The sequence below is a fragment of the Panicum virgatum genome, chromosome 2K (genome assembly GCF_016808335.1).
Source record: "Panicum virgatum strain AP13 chromosome 2K, P.virgatum_v5, whole genome shotgun sequence".
NCBI classification, from domain to species: Eukaryota; Viridiplantae; Streptophyta; class Magnoliopsida; order Poales; family Poaceae; genus Panicum; species Panicum virgatum.
The window spans coordinates 57217793-57240451 of NC_053137.1; the positions used below are offsets into that span (position 1 = coordinate 57217793).

At 47.8% G+C, this 22659-nt stretch overlaps 2 protein-coding genes across 2 annotated transcripts; one reads left to right on the forward strand and one right to left on the reverse strand.

The window, feature by feature from the left end:
* The first annotated feature begins 1153 nt into the window (after positions 1 to 1153).
* On the forward strand, positions 1154 to 1864 carry LOC120695496. The gene has a single exon (XM_039978729.1). It carries the CDS (start codon positions 1154 to 1156, stop codon positions 1862 to 1864), a length of 711 nt encoding a protein of 236 aa, XP_039834663.1.
* Positions 1865 to 14112: 12248 nt separating this feature from the next.
* LOC120696172 (bisdemethoxycurcumin synthase-like) lies at positions 14113 to 15590 on the reverse strand. The gene is made up of 2 exons (XM_039979313.1): positions 15357 to 15590; positions 14113 to 15259 (listed from the first exon to the last, which is right to left on the reverse strand). Exons 1-2 carry the CDS (start codon positions 15544 to 15546, stop codon positions 14208 to 14210), a joined length of 1242 nt encoding a protein of 413 aa, XP_039835247.1. The 5' UTR covers positions 15547 to 15590; the 3' UTR covers positions 14113 to 14207.
* Between the last annotated feature and the right edge of the window lie 7069 nt (positions 15591 to 22659).

Below are 22659 nucleotides of genomic sequence, written 5' to 3' on the forward strand. Positions count from 1 at the left end.
GAGTATTATGTTTTTTCTAAATTCTAGGGGACCACAATTTATACGGGCATTCCATGGTTTTTATGATCCGTTAGTGTACCCTATCCTATATCCCGGTGGTGAGACCGGCTGGGAGGACAAGAGTATATTGTTGGAGGTAACACCTACAGTACGCTTTCTGAGAACTAAACGGAAATATACAAAACAGAAATATGAGGGTATGTCATCTATAATATTAATTGTTGGTTAATATATTATAGATTATATTCATTTTATTTTAAAGCTGGTAATATAGTAACATACATTTATATCTCTATTGAAAACAGATGCTCCGAAGGGAAATTCTCAAGTGTTGAACAATTTGTCCTTAGGGACATCGCGGATATTCTCTCCTTGATGGCTAAAGACATTAGAAATTACGGCCTGCCACATATGCATCAGTCTGGTAATATATTTTCCCAACTTTATTTGTGATGATGTGTTGCTATTATTATTATTTATTGTATACTTTTACTGATAATTAAAATTTTGGCCGAGCAGGTGAGACAAATAGAGATTATTATAGGGAACTAACTGAGGAGAGGAAAATTGTCGTATCTGATGAAGATATTAAATTAGCCGAGTCTCTCAATACTGAGCAAATGGAAGGTTTTAAAGAAATTTTTATCATGTCATCAAAAGTAAAGGGAAAGTATTTTTTGTGGATGGTCCTGGTGGGACCGGGAAGACATATCTTTACAGGGCTCTTTTGGCCAGAGTTCGATCCACGGATCGCATCGCAGTAGCTACTACTACATCCGGAATTGCAGCATCCATCATGCCTGGTGGTCATACGGCTCATTCGAGGTTCAAAATTCCCATAAAGCTTCAAGATAATTCTGTTTGCAACTTTACCAAGCAATGTGGTACAACTGCATTGTTACGTGAGATGTCTTTAATTATATGGGATGAGGTTGTAATGACACGAAGGTAGGTTGCGGAGACACTTGACAGGTCGTTACGGGATATTACAAGAACTGATCTACCATTTGGGGGCAAAGTTATAGTGTTTGGAGGGGATTTCAGACAAGTTCTGCCTGTTGTTCCTAGAGGTACTAGAGCACAAATCTGTGATGCTGCCTTGCTTGAATCCTATATATGGGATGATATCAAGATAATACGGTTGAAGCAGAACATGAGGTCCCAGAATGATGTATGGTTCTCGCAGCTTCTATTAAGAATTGGTGATGGAACAGAAAAAACCTTCCCAAATGATTATGTAGATCTGCCAGATGACATTATGCTTGAGTATAATGATGATCAGTCTATTGATACTCTCATCTATCATGTGTTTCCTGATCTAGCTAAGAACTGCACCTCCATCAGTTGCAGGCGCGAGCGTGCTATCTTGTCAACAAGAAATGAGTATGTTGATAGCCTCAACGCGATGATGATTGTAAAGTTTCCTGGAGAAGAAAAGGTTTACTATAGTCATGATTATGTAGATGATGACTCAACTAATAACTATCCTCTTGATTTTCTGAACTCAATTACTCCAAATGGTATTCCTCCGCATGAGCTTAAAATTAAGAAGAACTGTCCTGTCATACTCCTACGAAATCCGGATCCTCATCATGGACTGTGCAATGGAACTCGATTTATAGTGAAGGCTTTTGAGGACAATGCAATTAATTATGAAATTGTAAATGGACAGCATGCTGGAAATCGAGTTTTTATACCAAGGATTCCCTTGTCTCCATCAGAGGATATTTCACTACCTTTCAAGTTCAAGAGGAAACAATTTCCAATAAGACTCAGTTTTGCAATGACTATAAATAAAGTTCAGGGTCAAACTATACCAAATGTTGGGATCTATCTTCCAGAGCCTGTTTTCTCTCATGGATAGCTATAAGTTGCCTTATCAAGAGGTGTTTCCCGTTCAACTACATGGATGCTAGCTAAACCTAACAAAGATCTTGATCCCACAGGCAGAAGAACCAAAAATATTGTTTCAGAGATATTCTACGGTCTCCAAAATGAAGGTATCTCATATGATGTATCCTTTTTTAGTGTAGATGTTGTTGATTATCACTATTACATTATAAATTCAAAGGGCCAATCTAATTGGTTTTTTTACTTAATGAAACTTTAATCGTTTGCAGTGACACCGGAGTCCATCATAAATGGGATATGAGTTGGAAATTAAATTCTGGCGACATGGTATGAAGATTCTGCATCATTAAAATTTTATAATATCTATGTTAGATGTGGCATTCATATGTGGATTTTCTGGAAAAAAAAAGTGTGCTACAATCAAGATATGACCAATGCAAATATTTTATTCTTACCTTTACCCTCCTATATAATTCTTGCATGTATGTATGGTCATGTCCATATGATCTATATATCTCAAAAAATTTATTTTGGGTAAATTTGTATCGAACAATGTACTAAATATTATATCCACAAGCTAATGGTAGATGTGGCTGTGAATACATATTTTTTGTAACATAATTCTTTTTTTTGTTTTTCTAAAACACGTGCGGCCACCCTACTAGTGAATATAAATACACTACTAAAATCATCTTTTAGTGCCGGTGATGCCCACAGGTCTCCTACAACATTGCTTAAAGATATCAAGATGTGGATGTTGTATCTTATATGTGTAATTCAATTCAAGATAGATTCAATTTATCACACAAATCTGATGTAAGAGGACCATCACAAAATTGATAGTGAACACTGGAAAAATATATACTTAAAATATATGAAATAAATTATCAAGCTATTCACAATGCTCTGACCTTCCTTTTTTAGAAAATGGATAAACATCTGACCTTTTTCATCATTTGCCGATTATTACACATCATGCCAATGACATATTTGAAAAATTATAAAAGTAAATTGTTCTATATTATTTGAAAGAAATAATTCCTGCACATCCTTCCTACAAGAATAAAATTTTTTAGCAATTCAATTGTTCTAATAACAATACAAATAACCAATTGCACCATCACCTCTAACCTATAACTGTAGGGAAATACCACTATATATGTTCAGGAGAATGGTCTTACTGATTGTTCGATCTGTGTGGTTAGAAGCACACGTCGACACTACAAAATTTCAGATGATTAAATGAAAATGAAAACATATAAAAGGAAGAGGATAAGCAAGAGGATTTTAACCAAGGAATAAAGCACGCCTAAAATGAAGGGTTACTCCTAGCTTGAATCTGATTAATATTTATAACTATCTTGAACCAGAAAAAAAATCCAAAAGATATAATGAAAATGTTGTTTTATTTAGCCCTATCTTTATGTACGTCCCTATATGTCTGTTCTTGTTCATTGTCCCAGTGAGTTTATTCTGCAATAAAATCATAGTAGGGTATACGTGCGAGGATCAGTAATGAAATATTTGGACGGGGATCTATCTCAGCGGCTTCGCATACATGAAAAAGGAATTTATGAACCATAGGATGGAGAACATCACCTTGCCTAGTTGCCTTTAGCAGTTTCAGCGTTGTATCATCTGGCATGGCCGTGTATAACCAAATCTCCTGCTGCGATCAGCATCAGCCAAGGAACATACCAAGAACTTGATCGACAAACAAAGGAACCAACCTGTGAAGCCTTGTTGTTCCTCCTCACTTGGCCTGCAAGGTAGGTTGATCGGCATACAAGACACAATAAAGAAGCGATTAAATATCTTGTACATGGGCCGCCTAATCGCAAAAGGGCAAGACCTCCAGCCATGTTCGGCGGTGGTTTCTGGCCTGCCTGCTCGCCGGCGCTCTGGTGAACAGGGACAAACAATGAGAGGGGGAAAAGATGGAGGAGATCGAGGGAGTTTCGTTTGAGGGGCTCACCGACGGCGAGGGTCCTCGGGATGGCCGGAATCGGAGCCGGTAATGGCAGCGGCGATCTGTACAGTAGTGGCGGCAGTTCTAGTTTCTATTCGAAGCCGGCCTGGTAACGATGCCAGGGGCACGAGCGGCAATTCATGTAGGTGATCGGCCGGAAGGGCCGTCCGTGCTGGTTGGCTCCTGGGCGTTGCCATCGGCGGCGGCCGGGTGCTTCGCGAGCAGGGGCGATCAGTGCATGGTTTTTGCAAGGAATAATGGAAAGTATATTGTGGGTATGGGGTGTGGGTATGTAAAATTTTTGGTGAAAAAAAAACAAACTTGTTGGGGGAAAATCGAAAAATGGGACTTCACCTTCTTTCATCAAACCTTTTGGCATGACTAGCATAGACGCACGCTGTGTGTCGCACGTAAGTTTAAAAACCTACTTAGATTTTAATTCAATAATATATTAAATTACACATATATATGCACTTGAAAAAAGTTTATTATAGTAAATGAAGAAGGAACAACCATATCGCCCAAAAATAAATAATTCAGAAACATCTAGTATATATATGGACCGTCACCCCATCACCGCGGGTTCAATTTGAACTGCTCCGGCGGTGATATGTGATGCTCACTATCGCCGCCGGTAGTAATACCAAACGCTTGATTGGAAAATAGAGGAAAGAAAAAAAATCCAGAAACAGAAATGAGATGTGGTAGAAAAAAATAGAGGAATGAAAAATAAAGAAATTTTAAATGAGTTGATGTTTGGAACGCAGCAATAGAAAGAAGAGTGTAATAACAATCTGCTAAGCACGAATGTTAAATTAATGTTTTTATTTTCAAGTCATTATTAATAAGTATGCTCCCTTAGTTGCTGCAAGAATTTATGTCACAAACATATGGACCCATTCAAGGGAAACCCCACACGTCAGTGAAGGATTTAGTACTTGATCTTAGAGTTAATTCCTTGTGTGTCATCACAAAATTAGACCCATTCCTTACATGCCATTGAAAATATAGTCATCCCTCCAATGTCATTGTTTCTAATTTTTCATCCCCTCTGTGCCATTCCGTCAGTTTCTGCCGTTAGTTGTGCCTGACGCTGATGTGGGCCCACGCATCAGTAGGGCGATGCCATGTTCTCTACCCAATCCGGCCGCCTCCCCTGCTTGTGCGTCGCCATGGCCGGCCGTGCAAAGCCGTCGGGGACGAGCTGACGCGTGTAGGGCCAGGCGGCCAGGCAGCCATGGCATCCGAGCTAGCTGGCCTCGCCGTGGTCTCGGCCGCCGGTCTGCGCAGCACCCCCGCAGGCCGCCGCCCCCGGCGCCCCGCCGTGCCTGCGCTGGCTCTACGGCTTCAAGCTCCTCCTCCTCGCCGCCGGCCACGGGCCGCTCCTCCTCCTCGCCGCTGCCGGCCACGGGCCGCTCCTCCTCGCCGCCGGCCACGACCTCCGCGCGCTGCTCCTGCATGCCATCCCGCGGTCGCTCATCCTCGTCGAGGAACTGGACCAGTACCTGCTGCAGGCCGGCGGGGATGGCGAGGCGACGGTGCAGCTTCATGGACGACGTCGCGTCGTGCTGTGGCGAGGACGGCTCGGCCAAGGCCGACATACCGGCGGTGGCGCAAGGGCGGGCATGGGTGAGCCGTGAGCGGCGAGCGGCCGGACAAGACAGAGCGGTGGGCGGCTGGCGCTGGCCTCGCGCACCCGCAGTCGTGTCCTCGCGCGCCAGAGGGACGCGCGCCGAGCAGGACGCGGACGTTGGCTTCGCGTGCCGGCAGAACCTCGCAGGACGAGCACCGACGGGGCAGTGGGTGCTGGCCTCGCCCGCCGGCGGTGGCGTTCTCCGCGCAGGGCCGCGGCGCTGGCCTTGCGCGCCGGCGATGCCTCCTCCGCGTAGGGTCGCGGGCGCTGGTCTCCTGCTGGCGAGTCCGTCGTGGCACGCCTCATTGCCTTCGCCGCGCGCCCGGTGGACGGCATGAGCTGGTGGTCCGGTCGGCGCTTTAGATGACTAGCTGCTCGATGTGCGGCATGAGCTGGTGGACGGCAGGCCACAATAGCGTCAGGCACAACTGACAGTTGAAGCTGACGGAATGGCATAGAGGGGATGGAAAATTAGAAACAATGGCATTAAAGGAATGATTATATTTTCAATGACACATAAGGAATGGATCTAATTTTGCGATGGCATACAGGAATTAACTCTTGTCTTATCCTTTCACGTTGCTTCATCTCTTTTGACCCTTGACCTTATCTGTTCCCCAACCTCCGGGCTCCATGGACTCCCGCTCACGGGTCACGGCTCATCTCATGCGCAAGCGAGGTGCTGCATTCCGCCTCGCCATTGCTTCTCCCGTGGTCTTGTTGGAGTAATGGGCTTGGCCCATTACTTCTAAAGCATTAAAAGAATTTAAAGCCCACTATTAATGCTAGGGAATCAATGCTTAATTCCGTACCGGGAATTGAGGAGGATCTCAACCGACTTAAAAGGTGGACTTCGTGTACACCACTTGTGAAGCCGGTAAGAGGAGGACGGTGAACCACACGCGCGCGCGCGCTCGCTCGCCTCGCCGAGCCGGGCCGTGGCCGAGGCGAGGCGCGGCGCGGCGCGGCTCGGCCGGCCGGACGGGCGGTGCGGTGCGCGTGCGCATTCGCGTGTGCGGCCGGACGTGACGTGCAGGTGCCGGTGCGGTGCGATGCGACGTGATGTGCTAAGATGAGAAGGATGTTTTGCAGTAAAGAGTATTAAAACAGAGGGTTAATGTCGTCACTAATGACCGGACATTGAAGGCTCTTTACGACGTCCAGGTTCGTTGAACCTGAGGCACATTAACTGCCGCTCATCAAAGCCATTCATGATGTCCAGGTTCGTTGAACCTGAGGCATATCGTGCCTATATAAACCAGCACCATCTCCTCTCATCCTCACTCATCTCAAGCACTCATCCAGGTACTCCTCTTCAGGAGACCTCTCCCTTCTCCCTCAGCTGCTTTCTGCCTTCCCCACCGCTAGCACTGCGCGCACAGGTCTAGCGAGAGCAGGGCCTCCGGAACCTCTGCTCGCTGAAGGTCCTACACGGGACACGGGCAATTAGGTTTTTGGGGAGCGTCTTGACGCGACTACTCTCTCCCTGAACGACTCCTTCATCTACTTCCCGGCGTAACCGCTCGTGCGAACGACTACTTCGTCTACTTCCCGGCGTAACCGTTCGTGGGACTGCACTGCGAACATCTTCCTGCATCGACATAGTTCGGCTACTTCGAGCAAGACCAGTCGAATAGCATGTCTATTCCAGCTGGTAACGGCGCAACCGGTGCCTCCGGCACTGGTCCCGCCTTGGGGTACTTACTAAACCTACTCTGGTTTAATTCTTTGTTCATGCTTATTAGTGAGAATAACATGAACACATGCACATATCTTGTACACACATTATCACTCATCTATATCATGAAATTGATATTAATATTTGGAATTAAAATATACCGAAAATTGCCTAGATTTCTAACATTCCAAAAACCTAACTGTGTTAATAGGCTTTCGGTATCTAGCTTTGCTGCATTAATCAAACCACCACCTTTTGATGGTTCAAATTACAAACGTTGGCAGGAGCGGCTTATACTGTGGTTAACACTATCGAGAGTGATCCATGTGAAAGAGGGTAAGCCTGAACAATTCTCTCCAGAGGAAGGGAGTGCGTTCGATGAGGCTGATATCCTCTTTCGAGGCTTGATCATTAGTGTTCTCGGTGATAACCTGGTGGATTCTTATATCCGGCTGCCAACTGGCAAAGCATTGTGGGATGCTCTTGAGGCTCAATATGGAGTATCTGACGCCGGGAGTGAGTTGTATATCATGGAGCAGTTCCTTGAGTACAGGATGGTCGAAGACCGTTCTGTAGTGGAACATGCTCATGAAATACATACTCTGGCAAAAGATCTCAAAAATTGCAGCAAAGAGTCCCCATGTGTGTTACCCAATAAGTTTGTGGCCGGAGGTATAATCTCTAAGCTGCCACCTTCTTGGAGGGACTTTGCTACTTCTCTAAAACACAAGAGACAGGAGTTCACAATAGATGGACTCATAGGGACTCTTGATGTTGAGGAGAAGGCGAGAGCAAAGGACATACGTGGGAAAGGAGTTGTTGGTGCTTCAAGTGTCAATCTTGTTCAGAAGAACAACTCCCACAAGAACAAGAAAAAGCCACCGCAAAACCAACCAAAGACTAAGAAGACAACCACTTTTAAGAAGAAGAAGAAGACGGGAGCTTGCTATGTGTGCGCTAGTACGGATCACTTTGCTGCAAAGTGTCCGAACCGCAAAGGCAACGACTCCACCAACATGGTTATTAGCGAGCATGGAGGAACTTCGGGGTACGGTAATTTATTACCTACTGTTCTTTCAGTCTTTGGTTCACCCGAGTGGTGGGTTGACACTGGTGCTAATATTCATGTTTGTGCTGATGCTTCTTTGTTCTCTTCTTACCAGACCGGCGGGACTTCCTCCTTGCTGATGGGGAACGGATCACATGCGCGTGTTCTTGGTGTTGGTACGGTAAATCTGAAGTTTACTTCGGGGAAGATCGTGCAGCTGAAGAACGTGCAGCATGTCCCCACCATCAAGAAGAATTTAGTCAGCGGCTCTCTACTGTGTAAAGATGGTTTCAAATTAGTCTTTGAGTCCAATAAATGTATCTTGTCTAAGTTTGGTACTTTTGTTGGAAAAGGTTATGAAAGCGGAGGCTTGTTCCGTCTTTCTTTGTCAGATGTTTGTAATAAAATTGCATACAATGTTATTAACATTGATGAAACAAATGTTTGGCATTCGAAGCTTTGTCACGTTAATTTTGATTGTATGATGCGCTTAGCTAATTTGAGCTTAATTCCAAAGTTCACTTTTGTCAAAAATTCTAAGTGTCATGTATGTGTTGAATCAAAACAAACTCGTAAGCCTCATAAGACCGCGGAGGCAAGGAGCTTGGCACCCTTAGAATTAATTCATTCCGATTTGTGCGAAATGAATGGAGTGTTGACAAAAGGTGGTAAAAAATATATTTCATGACTTTGATTGATGATAGTACTAGATTTTGTTACATCTATTTGTTGAAGTTAAAAGATGAAGCTTTACACTACTTTAAAATCTATAAAGCTGAAGTAGAAAACCAACTTGAGAGAAAGATCAAAAGAGTTAGGTCAGATCGTGGTGGCGAGTATTTCTCAAATTTATTTATTTTATTCTGCGAGGAACATGGTATTATTCATGAAAGGACGCCTCCCTATTCACCTCAGTCAAATGGGGTTGCCGAAAGAAAGAACCGCACTCTAACGGATTTGGTTAACGCCATGTTAGATAAAGCGGGACTTTCCAAGGAATGGTGGGGTGAGGCTATATTGACTGCATGTCATGTCCTAAACCGTGTTCCTACAAAGAATAAAGAGATAACTCCATTCGAGGAATGGGAGAAGAAAAGGCCAACACTGTCATACTTACGTACATGGGGTTGTTTGGCAAAAGTGAGTGTGCCAATAACCAAGAAACGTAAGTTTGGACCTAAAACTGTGGATTGTATCTTTCTAGGTTATGCTATTCACAGCGTTGGATATAGATTTTTAATAGTGAAATCTGGAGTACCTGACATGCATGTTGGTACTATAATGGAGTCCAGAGATGCTACATTTTTTTAAAACATTTTTCCCATGAGAGATGAAACAAGTTCATCTAGGCAAGAGTTCATCGAGGATGATGGCTCTGCTTAGCCGATAGAACACAATGAACATACACTTGTAGAAAATCCTGAGGAGGATAACAATGATGCTCCGAGAAAGAGCAAGAGACAAAGGACTGTAAAGTTTTTTGGTGATGATTTCATTGTATACCTCATAGATGATACACCCAGAACCATTGAAGAGGCATATTCATCTCCTGATGCTGACTATTGGAAGGAAGCAGTAAGGAGTGAGATGGATTCTATTATGTCTAATGGAACCTGGGAGGTCGTTGAACGTCCTTATGGATGTAAACCGGTTGGATGCAAGTGGGTGTTCAAGAAAAAGCTTAGGCCAGATGGTACTATTGAAAAGTACAAGGCTAGGCTTGTGGCCAAGGGTTATACCCAAAAAGAAGGAGAAGATTTCTTTGACACTTATTCACCAGTTGCCCGATTGACCACAATTCGAGTGTTACTTTCCCTGGCAGCCTCTTATGGTCTTCTCGTTCATCAGATGGACGTTAAGACGGCTTTCCTCAATGGAGAGTTAGAAGAGGAGATCTATATGGATCAGCCGGATGGGTTTGTATCAAAGGGTCAAGAAGGAATGGTTTGTAAGTTGTTAAAATATTTATATGGTCTCAAGCAAGCGCCTAAGCAGTGGCATGAAAAGTTTGATAGAACTTTGACCTCTGCCGGCTTTGTTGTGAACGAAGCTGACAGATGTGTGTACTATCGCTATGGTGGGGCTGAAGGAGTGATTTTGTGCTTGTATGTGGATGACATACTGATCTTTGGCACTAGCCTTAATGTGATTAAGGAAGTCAAAGAGTTTTTATCTCAAAATTTTGAGATGAAGGATCTGGGAGAAGCTGATGTTATCCTTAATATAAAACTGGTAAAAGAGATCAATGGTGGGGTGATTCTTACATAGTCTCACTATGTGGAGAAGGTGTTAAGTCGCTTTGGTTATAGCGACTATAAACCTGTCTCAACACCATATGATGCCAGTTTAATTCTTAGAAAGAACAAAAGGATAATGCGAGATCAGCTGAGATATTCTCAGATCATTGGTTCATTAATGTATTTAGCGAGCGCTACAAGACCTGACATCTCTTTGCTGTAAGCAAACTAAGCCGGTTTGTTTCAAACCCGGGAGATGATCATTGGAAGGCTCTTGAAAGAGTAATGCGCTATCTGAAGGGGACAATGAACTATGGAATTCACTACACCGGGTACCCAAGGGTACTAGAAGGGTATAGTGATTCAAATTGGATTTCTAATGCTGATGAGATAAAGGCCACAAGTGGATATGTGTTTACACTTGGTGGTGGAGCTGTTTCCTGGAAGTCTTGCAAGCAGACCATCTTAACGAGGTCAACTATGGAAGCAGAACTCACAGCATTAGATACCGCCACTGTTGAGGCTGAGTGGCTTCGTGAGCTCCTTATGGACTTGCCGATAGTTGAAAAACCGTTACCGGCAATCCTAATGAACTGTGACAATCAAACGGTAATTGTCAAGGTGAATAGTTCAAAGGATAACATGAAGTCATCTAGACATGTGAAAAGGCGGTTGAAATCTGTCAGAAAATTGAGAAACTCCGGAGTTATAGCCCTGGACTATGTTCAGACGGCTAAAAATCTGGCAGATCAGTTTACAAAGGGTCTTTCACGAAATGTGATAGACAATGCATCTATGGAATTGGGCTTGAGACCCACGTGAGTCATTCTATAGTGGAAACCTGTCCTATGTGATCGGAGATCCCGTGAATTAGGATGGTGAAACAAACTAAAGTCTGACTGTGAGAAGAGAATCTTTGTGAAAAGGGCTCATTCCGTGTATAAGGAGCATTTCTCTTCTAATCTGTATGGCAGGTTGGTCTATACCTTAATGTGTGCCAGGTGGTTTCTTTTAAACAAATGAGTTGTTTTCTTGAAACAAAGATGTTGTCCTACAGAACATCTGAAAGGAACACACCTATATGAGTTTGACCACTAGTCATGGTCTATGAGAATTGGGTATTCTCTAGAAACTCATGAAGGGCCTAGAGTATGACTTATAAGCTCCAAACCGCGGGGATGCTTTTGCAGCCTAGTACCAGTGTAGGGCTCTGGTCAAACTTGTTTGCACAAAACTGGCAATTCAAGGCATAGTCCATTGCACAGTTGTGAATAAGTGTAGTCTTTGTCCTAGATGGAAGTTCAACTTAACAGTCTCTGTCGAATACTGGTATATCAATGAGGGAATGAGGGTATTTCTAGTGTGGCTTGAATTTCTTGGTGGGGATTGTTGGAGTAATGGGCTTGGCCCATTACTTCTAAAGCATTAAAAGAATTTAAAGCCCACTATTAATGCTAGGGAATCAATGCTTAATTCCGTACCGGGAATTGAGGAGGATCTCAACCGACTTAAAAGGTGGACTTCGTGTACACCACTTGTGAAGCCGGTAAGAGGAGGACGGTGAACCACACGCGCGCGCGCGCTCGCCTCGCCTCGCCGAGCCGGGCCGGGCCGGGCCGGGCCGTGGCCGAGACGAGGCGCGGCGCGGCGCGGCCGGCCGGCCGGACGGGCGGTGCGGTGCGCGTGCGCATTCGCGTGTGCGGCCGGACGTGACGTGCAGGTGCCGGTGCGGTGCGGTGCGGTGCGATGCGACGTGATGTGCTGAGATGAGAAGGATGTTTTGCAGTAAAGAGTATTAAAACAGAGGGTTAATGTCGTCACTAATGACCGGACATTGAAGGCTCTTTACGACGTCCAGGTTCGTTGAACCTGAGGCACATTAACTGCCGCTCATCAAAGCCATTCATGACGTCCAGATTCGTTGAACCTGAGGCATATCGTGCCTATATAAACCAGCACCCTCTCCTCTCATCCTCACTCATCTCAAGCACTCATCCAGGTACTCCTCTTCAGGAGACCTCTCCCTTCTCCCTCAGCTGCTTTCTGCCTTCCCCACCGCTAGCACTGCGCGCACAGGTCTAGCGAGAGCAGGGCCTCCGGAACCTCTGCTCGCTGAAGGTCCTGCACGGGACACGGGCAATTAGGTTTTTGGGGAGCGTCTTGACGCGACTGCTCTCTCCCTGAACGACTCCTTCATCTACTTCCCGGCGTAACCGCTCGTGCGAACGACTACTTCGTCTACTTCCCGGCGTAACCGTTCGTGGGACTGCACTGCGAACATCTTCCTGCATCGACATAGTTCAGCTACTTCGAGCAAGACCAGTCGAATAGCATGTCTATTCCAGCTGGTAACGGCGCAACCGGTGCCTCCGGCACTGGTCCCGCCTTGGGGTACTTACTAAACCTACTCTGGTTTAATTCTTTGTTCATGCTTATTAGTGAGAATAACATGAACACATGCACATATCTTGTACACACATTATCACTCATCTATATCATGAAATTGATATTAATATTTGGAATTAAAATATACCAAAAATTGCCTAGATTTCTAACAGGTCTCCCCCGGCTCTCCTACCCTTGTCTCCCTCGCCGCCAGGCCCTTCCCCTGCAGCCCGCGCCATGGCGAGCCGACCAGGGCAGCGACACGGCTTGCCTTTGTCACCTTTCTGCTCTCCTCCCCCTCAATGCGCGCGTCAACGGCGATGGGTGGACACAGATAGCGGCGATCGAGCGACCTCGCTGAAGGGCCGGCGAGCGAGGTGGATCTCGGCAGCACCGCGCGTCGACGGCGATGGCCGCCCGCGGGTTGCAGCGCGGAGACGCGGCAAGCGAGTGAAGCGGGCGCATACGGATTTCGGCCGCGGTAACATGGCAGCCATCGAGCTTGCCGTAGAGCCGGCGAGCGAGCGAAACGGCGACCCGAAGCTGAATTGCTCGCGAAGCAGGCGTGGGAGGTGCGATGGTCAGTTTTCTTTTAAAAATCGGGGGAGGCAGAGACGGTCGACCTCGACCAAGGGCCGGCAAGCGAGGCGGATCCTAGCAGCGCTGCGCGTCGACGGCCACAACCGCCCACAGATTTTGGCCAAGCGGCGAGGGAGCGAGCGCGGGCGCCGGCAAGCTTGCGTGAGAGGAGCTGGTGAGCCGTGAGCGTGGGAGAGGCGCGAGCGGGGACGCGGCTCGTGCCCGGTGCCGGTAGGGGTCGGGGTGGGACAAGCGGGTACAACGGGCGGGTAAGGGAACCATCTGGTGAGAAAAAGATTTACTTTTTGGCAAAACGGTCTCGAACTCGTAGTTTTTATGGGTCTCCACCCCTTCCCATCTCCCTCGGCCTTGACAGGTGGGACCGGCGTGACGGGTACGGTGGACCTAATGTGGGTGAAAAAAGTTTTCAATTCTTTTCGATCTTTATAGTATAGATAAGTGAGACCTCCGCGAGGGGTATGGTGGACCTAATTTTCGTGAGAAAAGTTTTTAATTATTTTAACTTTTATAATATATAGATATAGACATAGATATAGTATAGATAGATAGACAGAGGTTTGCAGGTGTGATTGAGTCATAGGCGTTGTTGAGGAGAATTTTCAAGCCTCCTATTTGCCCGTCTCTCAAGTTCGATTGTTATTGCTTTGTCGGCTGGAATTGTAAAGTCAATACCAAAGTCCGCAATAATCGTTTGTAATAAGGTATCCAGCACTGAATTTATTAAACAGGCAGTCAACACAAGCAATGTCTTTGACCAAGCAACATGCATGGAAGCCTGATCCAAATCCAACACCAACTGGTCTCGCTTAGGCCGCAGTCAGTTTGTCCTCAGGTGGGGCGGCGCCTGTGCCCTGCGCCACGCACCGGTGCAGCACCATCGTCTCAACGGTGAGCCCGGGTCCGAACGCCAGCATGGCCCCCCACTCGGGCGCCCCCTCCTCCTCCCCGTTCTGCATCCGGCGGCGCAGCTCGTCGAGCACGAAGATCACCGTGACGCCGAACATGTTGCCGTACTCGCTGAGGACGCGCCTGCTCGCCGCCAGCTTCTCGGGCTTGAGGTGGAGCACGGCGTCGACCTGGTCCAGGATAGCCGACGAGCCCGGGTGCACGTCCCAGAACAGGTCGTTCCATCCTGCGCCGATGCCGAGCGGCTCGAACGCGTCGAGGAGGCAGCGCTCGATGTTGTCGCCGATAAGCACGGGGACCTGCCTGGTGGAGATGTTGCCGCCGTAGCCGCCTTTGGTGATGTACATGGTGATGACGTCCTCGGAGTCCGGTATGATGGTCTGCGCGGCGGACACGATCTCGAAAATCGGGCGCTCTCGGACGACGGCGGGGGTCCTGATCATCACGGGGTCGGCGCCGACGATGACGGCGCCGGCGCCGTCGCCGAAAAGACCCTGGTTGACGAGCGTCTGGAAGCATCCCTCCTCGGGCCTGGTGAAGAGCAGGACGGTGATCTCGGCGCAGACGACGAGCACGCGCGCGCCGCGGTTGTTCTCGGCGAGGTCCTTGGCGACGCGCAGCGCGGCGGCGCCGGCGAAGCAGCCGTTGAGGTAGAGCATGGTGCGGCGCACGGTGGGGCGGAGGCCGAGGAGCGGGACCAGCCGGAAGTCGACGCCTGGCATGTGCGCGCCGGAGTTGGTGGTGACGACGAGGTGCGTGATGTCGTCGGCCGGGCGGCCCCACTCGTCGATGGCCCTCCGGGAGGCCTCCGCGGCGAGCTCCGGCACCGCGGCCTTGACGATGTCCAGCCGCGCGTCCAGGGACGGCGCGTGGTGGTCCAGGAACTCCGGGTGCGCGCCCAGCAGCTCCTCGGTGTGGTGCAGGTAGCGCTTCCGCACGCCCAGCTTCTGGCCTGTTGCCAACATCGAGCATTGTGAATTTGTGAGACGTGCATGCTGTTAGGTAGGCAGCCTAAAGGGTAAAAGGTAGAGATCCGGTCGCGTGCTTACAAACTCTTGTGAACTTGTCCTTGAGGCCGGTGAGGTGCTCGCTCTTGGTGGCGCTGAAGTACAAGTCCGGGAACTCGTCCTGGAGCACGCAGTTGGCCGGGTTGGCGGTGCCGATGGCGAGGACGGCGGCGGGGCCGTCGGCGCGCTTCGCGCGGCAGATCTCGCGGACGTTCGCCGGAGCGCTTCCCATGGTTGCTGCTATGGGTACCAGCGGACACAGACAGAGCTAGCCGAAGTTGCTGTCGCAGGTGTCTTGCTGAAAGGCACGGCCCGGCGTCGTGCGCTTATATAGGAGCAGCAGAGGTTTGCAGCCCGCCTGCACGCAGGGCTGCAGCGGACGCGGTTTGCAGCCCGCCTGCACGCAGGGCTGCAGCCCCATTCCAATCAGATTGCCGACGCGTGGACGTCGCAGGGCTGCAGCGAATGCAGTTTGCAGCCCGCCTGCACCAGCGAATGCAGTTTGCAGCCCGCCTGTGTGGTTCGCGCGCATTTTTTCCCCTTTGTTCTGTTCGTTCGTTGCTCCAGTCATTTCTTTTAGCTAGACATAGGTTTGCTGGTGTGATTGTCTTTAGCTAGATAGTCTCTTTATATCTTTCCTAGATTAATTGCATATCTAAATATGGACATCATCTATACCGGATTTCTCCACTACTACAATAATCTTTTGCGAGGCGGGCAAATTTGATTTTTTTTAAGCAGGCAAAAGAAGCGCCTCAGAGCTAACGTCACAGTAAATAGAGTATTTTCAGAAGCAGTTTGTTGTCCGCCTCGGTTAATCAAATAAAAAAAACAAGCTCGAGCCCGCTGAGCCCATCACGGGCCTACCACCCGAGCCCGCTGGCCGCCGCCGCCGCCGCCGCTGCAGGCCGCCGCCATCGTAGGCTCCGCCCCCGCCGCCGCTGCATGCTGCCGCCGTTGATCCGGTCGCGCCGCCGCGTGAGGGAGAAGGGAGGCAGCCTGGGCGCGTGGCCGGCCTGGTGCTCGACGACGGAGGTCGACGATGCGTGCGCGGGGCTGGCCTCGGCGTTGTCACCGCCCGCCGGTTGGGTTTGAAGTGATTTAGGGTTTGATGTTGATTTTATATGTTGGAGGTGTTAGTGGGCTGATGTGGGCTAGTGTGGACTGTGGACTGGGCTTAATTTTGGGTGGCGGTTGTCTTATACACATCCGCCTCCGTTAATGATTAAATGAGGTGCTTATTTTTAACTGCCTCGGTAAATAAGACAACTGTCTCGTTAATTTATTTTGCGAGACAATTTTTTTAACTATCTCGGTTAATAAAAAATGCCGGCCTTGGTTAATGCCAGACATTAACCGAGGCGGCTACAAATTGTGCCCGCCTTCGAGGCTATTTCTAAAGGTCGCAGTTAATATTTTTTTAGTAGTGCTCGCTAACTAAATATGAACAGCGAGAATGACTCTCTTAACTATGCAAAAGATATAAAAAAGCTATCTTTATTGTGATACCATGTGGCGAGTTTTGGGGAGATCAAACTTGTCAAGCATGGTTTGTTATATGCTCTGCGTATAGTAGAAACTACAGTACGCACCAAATTTTTATGCATCTACTAGTAGGCCGTCGCATCGTATTCTGGCAGAGACGAGGATGAGACAAGGTAGCCGTTGCCGTAGGAAGCACACTATTTCTGGCTACGGCGGCTGCTATGCAGGGCAATTTCTGGCTGCGGCGGCTGCTACGCAGGGGGAAAAAAACCGAGTATACGACAGGTCCTTCTTGGCCTTTTCCCTGGCCTTCAATTCGCTAGACGCAACCAGCAGCGGCAGGGCAAAGCTATCGCGTTATTGGACGGCACTGCGGTGTGTCAGCAGGGCAACCTCGAAGCCTTTTTTATTATTATTTTTACTATTGAAATTTTATTGATGTTAAGAGTATTTGGGGCACTCCCCTCCACCGAAAACAACTTTACTCCAAGAAAAAATATCCAAACATACCAAGTGTTCCACTCCACTCCACTAAAAATAACCCCACACTCAAGAAAAATGTCCAAACATACCAAAGTGCTCCACTCCACCCCACCAAAAACAGCTCCATTCCACCTTTTTGTTTGTGAAGCTTCTCAAGAGATGCTCCATCAATTCTTGGAGCCGGTGAAGTTACGTAAAATTATCCATTGTACCACTGGTTATACAAATAACAATTGGATCTTTCTTTTCTGTCCTCCCACCGACACTCCTGTGGTCGTGCGGGCCATGCCGCGCCAGTCCCGTCGGCCGCCGGCCAACGCCACCGCTCCCGTTCCCACCGGCCAATGCTGCTGCTCCCACTTCTGCCGCTCCCGCTCCCCCGGGCGCCGCCGCCGCTCCCCTTGGCCAATGCCGCCGATCCCACTCCCGCTCCGGCCGGCCTTGAGGTAGAAGAGTCCCTTGATAGGTGGGCCCGCAAGGAAGTGATCTGATGAAAGGTGGGCCGAGTTGGACTACCTTGCACAGTGGGCCTACGAGCTGGAGGAGCTAGGTCATTGGTTTGTGCACTAAACTGGTCTGCTATGGCTGGAAGAGCAGAGTCATACAATAGTCAAACACCTTTGGTGGAGTGGAGCTAGGAAGTGAAGTGGAGTTTGTGGAGTGGAGCAGTTTTTTAGTGGAGTGCTCCCAGATAGGCTCTAAATTGCAGTGGGTGCAATAAATGATATGCTCAACTGTGTTTTAGCACATCATACCAGTATTATCAGAGCAACAATACCTTTAGTGTAATTCACATTTTAAGCAAGACAATTTTGTGCTTGGAACGTAACTTTCTCAAGTAACAAGTCTAACATAGATGATCTTTTGTAAATCTTCCATTTTCAGATTGATTATATCTATTAGCATTTGGTGTATTACTTAAAACTGTCATCCCCAGTTGGACTGTTGTAAAAAAACCCTGTATGCTTTCTTCAAAAGCAGAAGACTTTTCCTTTTATTTGAGAAAGGGTATTTACATTTGCCAAATCTGCTAATACACATGCCATTTTACTGTTTAAGCATGAAATACTTAAATCCCAAACTATTCCAGACAATACAACTTGGTTTTAACAAGTACTTCATGCAGCTAGTGTTCTCATGTCACAAATTTCAACAATGACATGTAACTGCATCACGGGCATGGGTAGGGAGGGTAGCCCGGCTGGCTTAGATGCCAACCTTCGAAAAAGGAGGGCCGAAGTTCGAATCCTAGGCGGCGCACCTCGCTGGGAGTGAGGGCGTCGCCGGCCAGGCGTATCAAAGAGAGAACCTAGCTTCCCACTTAAGGTTCCAAAGAACCTGGGGGCTAACCCAGCCTCTGGCCTCCAAACTGCATCACGGGCATTGAGAGAACAAGACACTTCTATGGGAAAAATAACAAAGAAAAGGGGCATAATTTATTCCTTCCTTTGAGATATTGATAGGCATGAGATGCTGACAGTCACAACACAGAAGGGGTACATATTAACTTATGAAGCTTCGGAATTATGAATAAGTCATAGGGTTATGCAACAGTACAAGCTCTTTCTTTGTATAAATTTGGACAACCACAAAGAGGGCTCTTTTCATGGATACGGAGCAACAGATTGCATACATGTTTTATAGCATGTGATAGAAACAAATGAATAATAAAATGCTCAACGAAGAGCATGTAGAGAGCCCTGCACTGATGGCGCAGCATTCGACGGAGACACGGAGGAGAGAGCCAAGATATTGCAAAGATCTGGCGCTGAGGTGCCGGTTTGGGTCGATGAGTGGCACCTTGGATTCAGACACGGAGGAGGGCCCCAAGAGCTTGCGAAGAGCCTCAGTCACAGTGGGAGGATGTCCAGGTTTGTGTCCAACGCTTGCAATTAGTGAAAATATGCAAGCGCCTAAATATAGCATCAGGCTTAATTGCTCACCTATATGATGTTGTCCATTATGGGGGGTTTTCTCTTTATTTCCTAATTGAAAAAAATAAAAGAATGGAAACACAAAAGGAAAATAAAAGAGATAAAGGGAAAATGGCTTATTGGGCCACTACGAGGTCCAAATGGACTGAGCAGAACAGCAGCCCAGCGTGGATTCCCTGTAGTCCTTATCCCTTTTTTATTTTTTGCTCGGTCAACCAGAGAGGCAGAGAAGAGAGGCGGAGCGGACAGCGCCCCTGGCAGCGGCAGCGGTCAACCGGCGTCAGCTCCTTCTCTCGGCTTATAAAAGGATCGAAATCCCCCACTCTCTCAATCGCAAGCAACACAAACTACTCTCATCCTTACTGTTCTCCACATCTCCGGCGAAATTCCACCCGGTTCCGGCGTGGTTCGCCGGTGCCTGGTGGTGGTGACTCTGCGACGCACACACGTGCGTGTGCTGTTGGAGGGTGCTCCTGTGTTCTTGCTACTGCTGTTCTTGCGCCTCTGGGGGCGCAGGCAGTGGCGGCGTACGGCACAAGGAGAAGGGGCACATGCACTAGAGGCATGGGGCCGCAGGCGAAAGGTGTCCAGGCGGTGTTGCATCAAGCGCATGGCTCTCGGCGAGTTTCTGTCAGCGGCGCAGGCTTCGTGGGACGGCGGCATTGGACTGCGCAGAGGGGTGTAGTGCTTCGCGTGGAAGGGGCAGTAGGACTAGCCGACTAGGAGGCACAAGGGCTCGGGCGTGCCCTTTTATACAGCGAGAGAGGGAAAGGAGCGTATGGAAGTGGAGGAGACGGAGATGTCATGCAGGGTTTTGATGGGGAGAAGAAATGGAAGGAGGCTTAATGAGGGGAAATGGAAGGAGCAGGCGAGGGGGTTGCAGTTGCCCGTTACTGCGCATTGAAGAAGGCACCGCAGGTGGGGGTGGGTGGATGGGTGCCTGGGTGGGGTGGGGGAAGGTGAGCGGGCACGGTGCTGGGCACCGCCGCACCAGTCGGGGCATGCGGCGCGGAGGTGGAAGACGAGCCCGATAGGTGGTGCCCTCCTGTCAGCATGAGAGAGAGAGAGAGAAAGAAATACTTAAAAAAAAAGAAAATGTTGAATGGATTGATCCTTGAATAAAAAAAGTTAGCATGGAAAAGGAGGATATATTAGTGGTCAGAAAATATAAGTAGAACTGCTTGGCTAGATATTGAAAAGATTTCGACTAGACAAAGGTCTAAAAATTGATTTTGGATTATATGCAAGACTAGGATTAAGAGAAATAGACAGAATCATCAAGTTGTCGCCGACTAACAAAACTCCAGGTCCTGATGGTTTTAATGTCATGTTCATGAAAAGTGCTGGCTCATAATCAAAGAAGATTTCTATGCTCTTTGTCAAGATTTCTTTGATTGTAATGTAAGCCTGGAAAGTATTAATAGCTCCTTCATCATCCTCGTTCCAAAAGTAAGCAACCCAGAATCTGTCAATGATTTTAGGCTCATTCCTTTGATGAATTGCAGCATCAAATTGCTGACGAAAATTCTGACAGAAAGATGAGATAGCTTAATTTTGCAGTTGTTACATGCAAAGCAGTATGGTTTCATTAGGTCCAAGACTGCATAGCTTGGTGCTTTCAGTATATTCATCAATGTCATCAAAGCAAAAGAGACATTGTCATTTTAAAACTGGAATTTGCTAAAGCTTTTGACACAGTGGAACATGGTGCTATCTTAGGTGTCATGGAAGCTATGGGTTTCCCTAGTAAATGGCTGCAATGAAAGTCATGGTGCTATCTTTGAGGTACAAGTCGCGCCTTTTCCAGATGTTGCTACTTTATACTATCAGCCACAAGAAACGGATGGACTAGGAAGCGGAGTAGAGACAGTTGGGGAGCCCCAGAACAGCATGCACGCATGTGCAGGCACGCCTGCCTCAGCATGGAGGCGAACGTACGACGCGGTGATGGATATGTGTCCGTATGGCCGTATTACCTGTATAAAATGCGGTATGCCAGTCGGATGATGGCTCGATAACGTATGTGCTCCCCCTGGTCGAATGGAACGTTATTTTAGAGGTGGATAGGCGGTGGATGAAGCTCTCCCTCAATCCCCTCTTCCTCACTTGGTACTTCTTTCACCTCCCCTCCCCTCCCCACACATCTTCATTTCGATCATTATTGCCTGATCAGTGCGGCCGCCCTAGAGATTAGAGATCGAATTGGGCATTGCAAGACAGAAGGAATCACACATTTTGGGTCATAGTTGAACTTTTTGTTAGTGTGGGATAGCGTGCTAGGGTTTAGATGATCGGGTCCCTTAGGTCGGGGTAGCCGCCGCAGCGCCTCAACGACCCAGTTGACGGTGAAATCGATCGCAGTAGGACGAGGCATCTGGGTAGCAATCGGGTCGGTAGTTGTGTGGATGGTTTGGTGTGGGTAGGTTGCACGGCGTGTTAGGGTTGGACGGAGAGTCGGCCGTGCCTCCGTGACTAATTTGATATTGAAATCGGTCGGGCATCTAGGTTGTCGACTAATTCGTAGTTGGGTGGGTTGGCTAACATGAACTCATTCTCAGATATGTGTCAATTGGCTAGGGCGAGTTTGTTTGTTTCTTCATATTTTGTTCAAGAAGGGAGAGCTTCTAATGGAGATGCTCACATGTTAGCTAGAAGATGTGTTTATTGTAAATTAGGTAGACTAGTGTGATTTAACCACCTGAAGGCATTTGTAATTCTATACTCCTAGAAGTTTAATAAAAGGTGGTATTCACTAAAAAAATATGTCAACTGTCTCACTTGGCTTTTTTACACCTCAATTGTCAAGATGAGGATGATTACACTTGATGACGTGACATATTGTGTTGTAGATCTGACAGCAAACTACCATAGTATTATGAACTACTTTACTATTAAAAAAATGATGAACGATAACTAACTTTTTACATAATTTGTTTGTTTATATTTGCACCTAACATTTACTAACGTTTTACACGCTCATGACCTACTATGTGCTGAAGGGCAACACTCTTGGTGCTACAATTTGTGCCTTCTTGATTGTTGAAAAAATGTGTGACATCCGGCCCAATTTGGATGTGGTCCAGTTGTGGCCCACGAGTGTTGTGTGCACATGTTTAGTACCACCTTGCTAGTTGAGCAAGGGTGGAGCCAACTTATAAGTCTTTGTCCTCCAGTCATAGCACCTTCAGGTTGACCCTTTTACGCGAAACGAGGACGAAAGCATAAGTGAGGTGTTATGTGTAAGCGGGCTCGCCCCTTGGAAGGGCTGCGCTGTGCGGTGTTGGGAGGGCGGGGTGTTACAAATAATATCAGAGCCGACCCTCGCGGTTGCGCATACGGGTTAGTGTGCGGGCATACGGCGCATGTCGCACAGTGCAGGCGTGCGCACCAAGAGGAACGTTCCTGGACATTTGCCCAGTGTGAGTGAGTTGGAACGTTCCTGG

Excerpts from the sequence above, each read along its gene's own strand:
- LOC120696172 (XM_039979313.1), bottom strand. The coding sequence starts at position 15,546 with ATGGGAAGCGCTCCGGCGAACGTCCGCGAGATCTGCCGCGCGAAGCGC. Across the intron at positions 15,260-15,356 it reads GGACAAGTTCACAAGAGTTT|GCCAGAAGCTGGGCGTGCGG; the intron begins GTAAGCACGCGA and ends TGTTGGCAACAG.
- LOC120695496 (XM_039978729.1), top strand. The coding sequence starts at position 1,154 with ATGAGGTCCCAGAATGATGTATGGTTCTCGCAGCTTCTATTAAGAATT.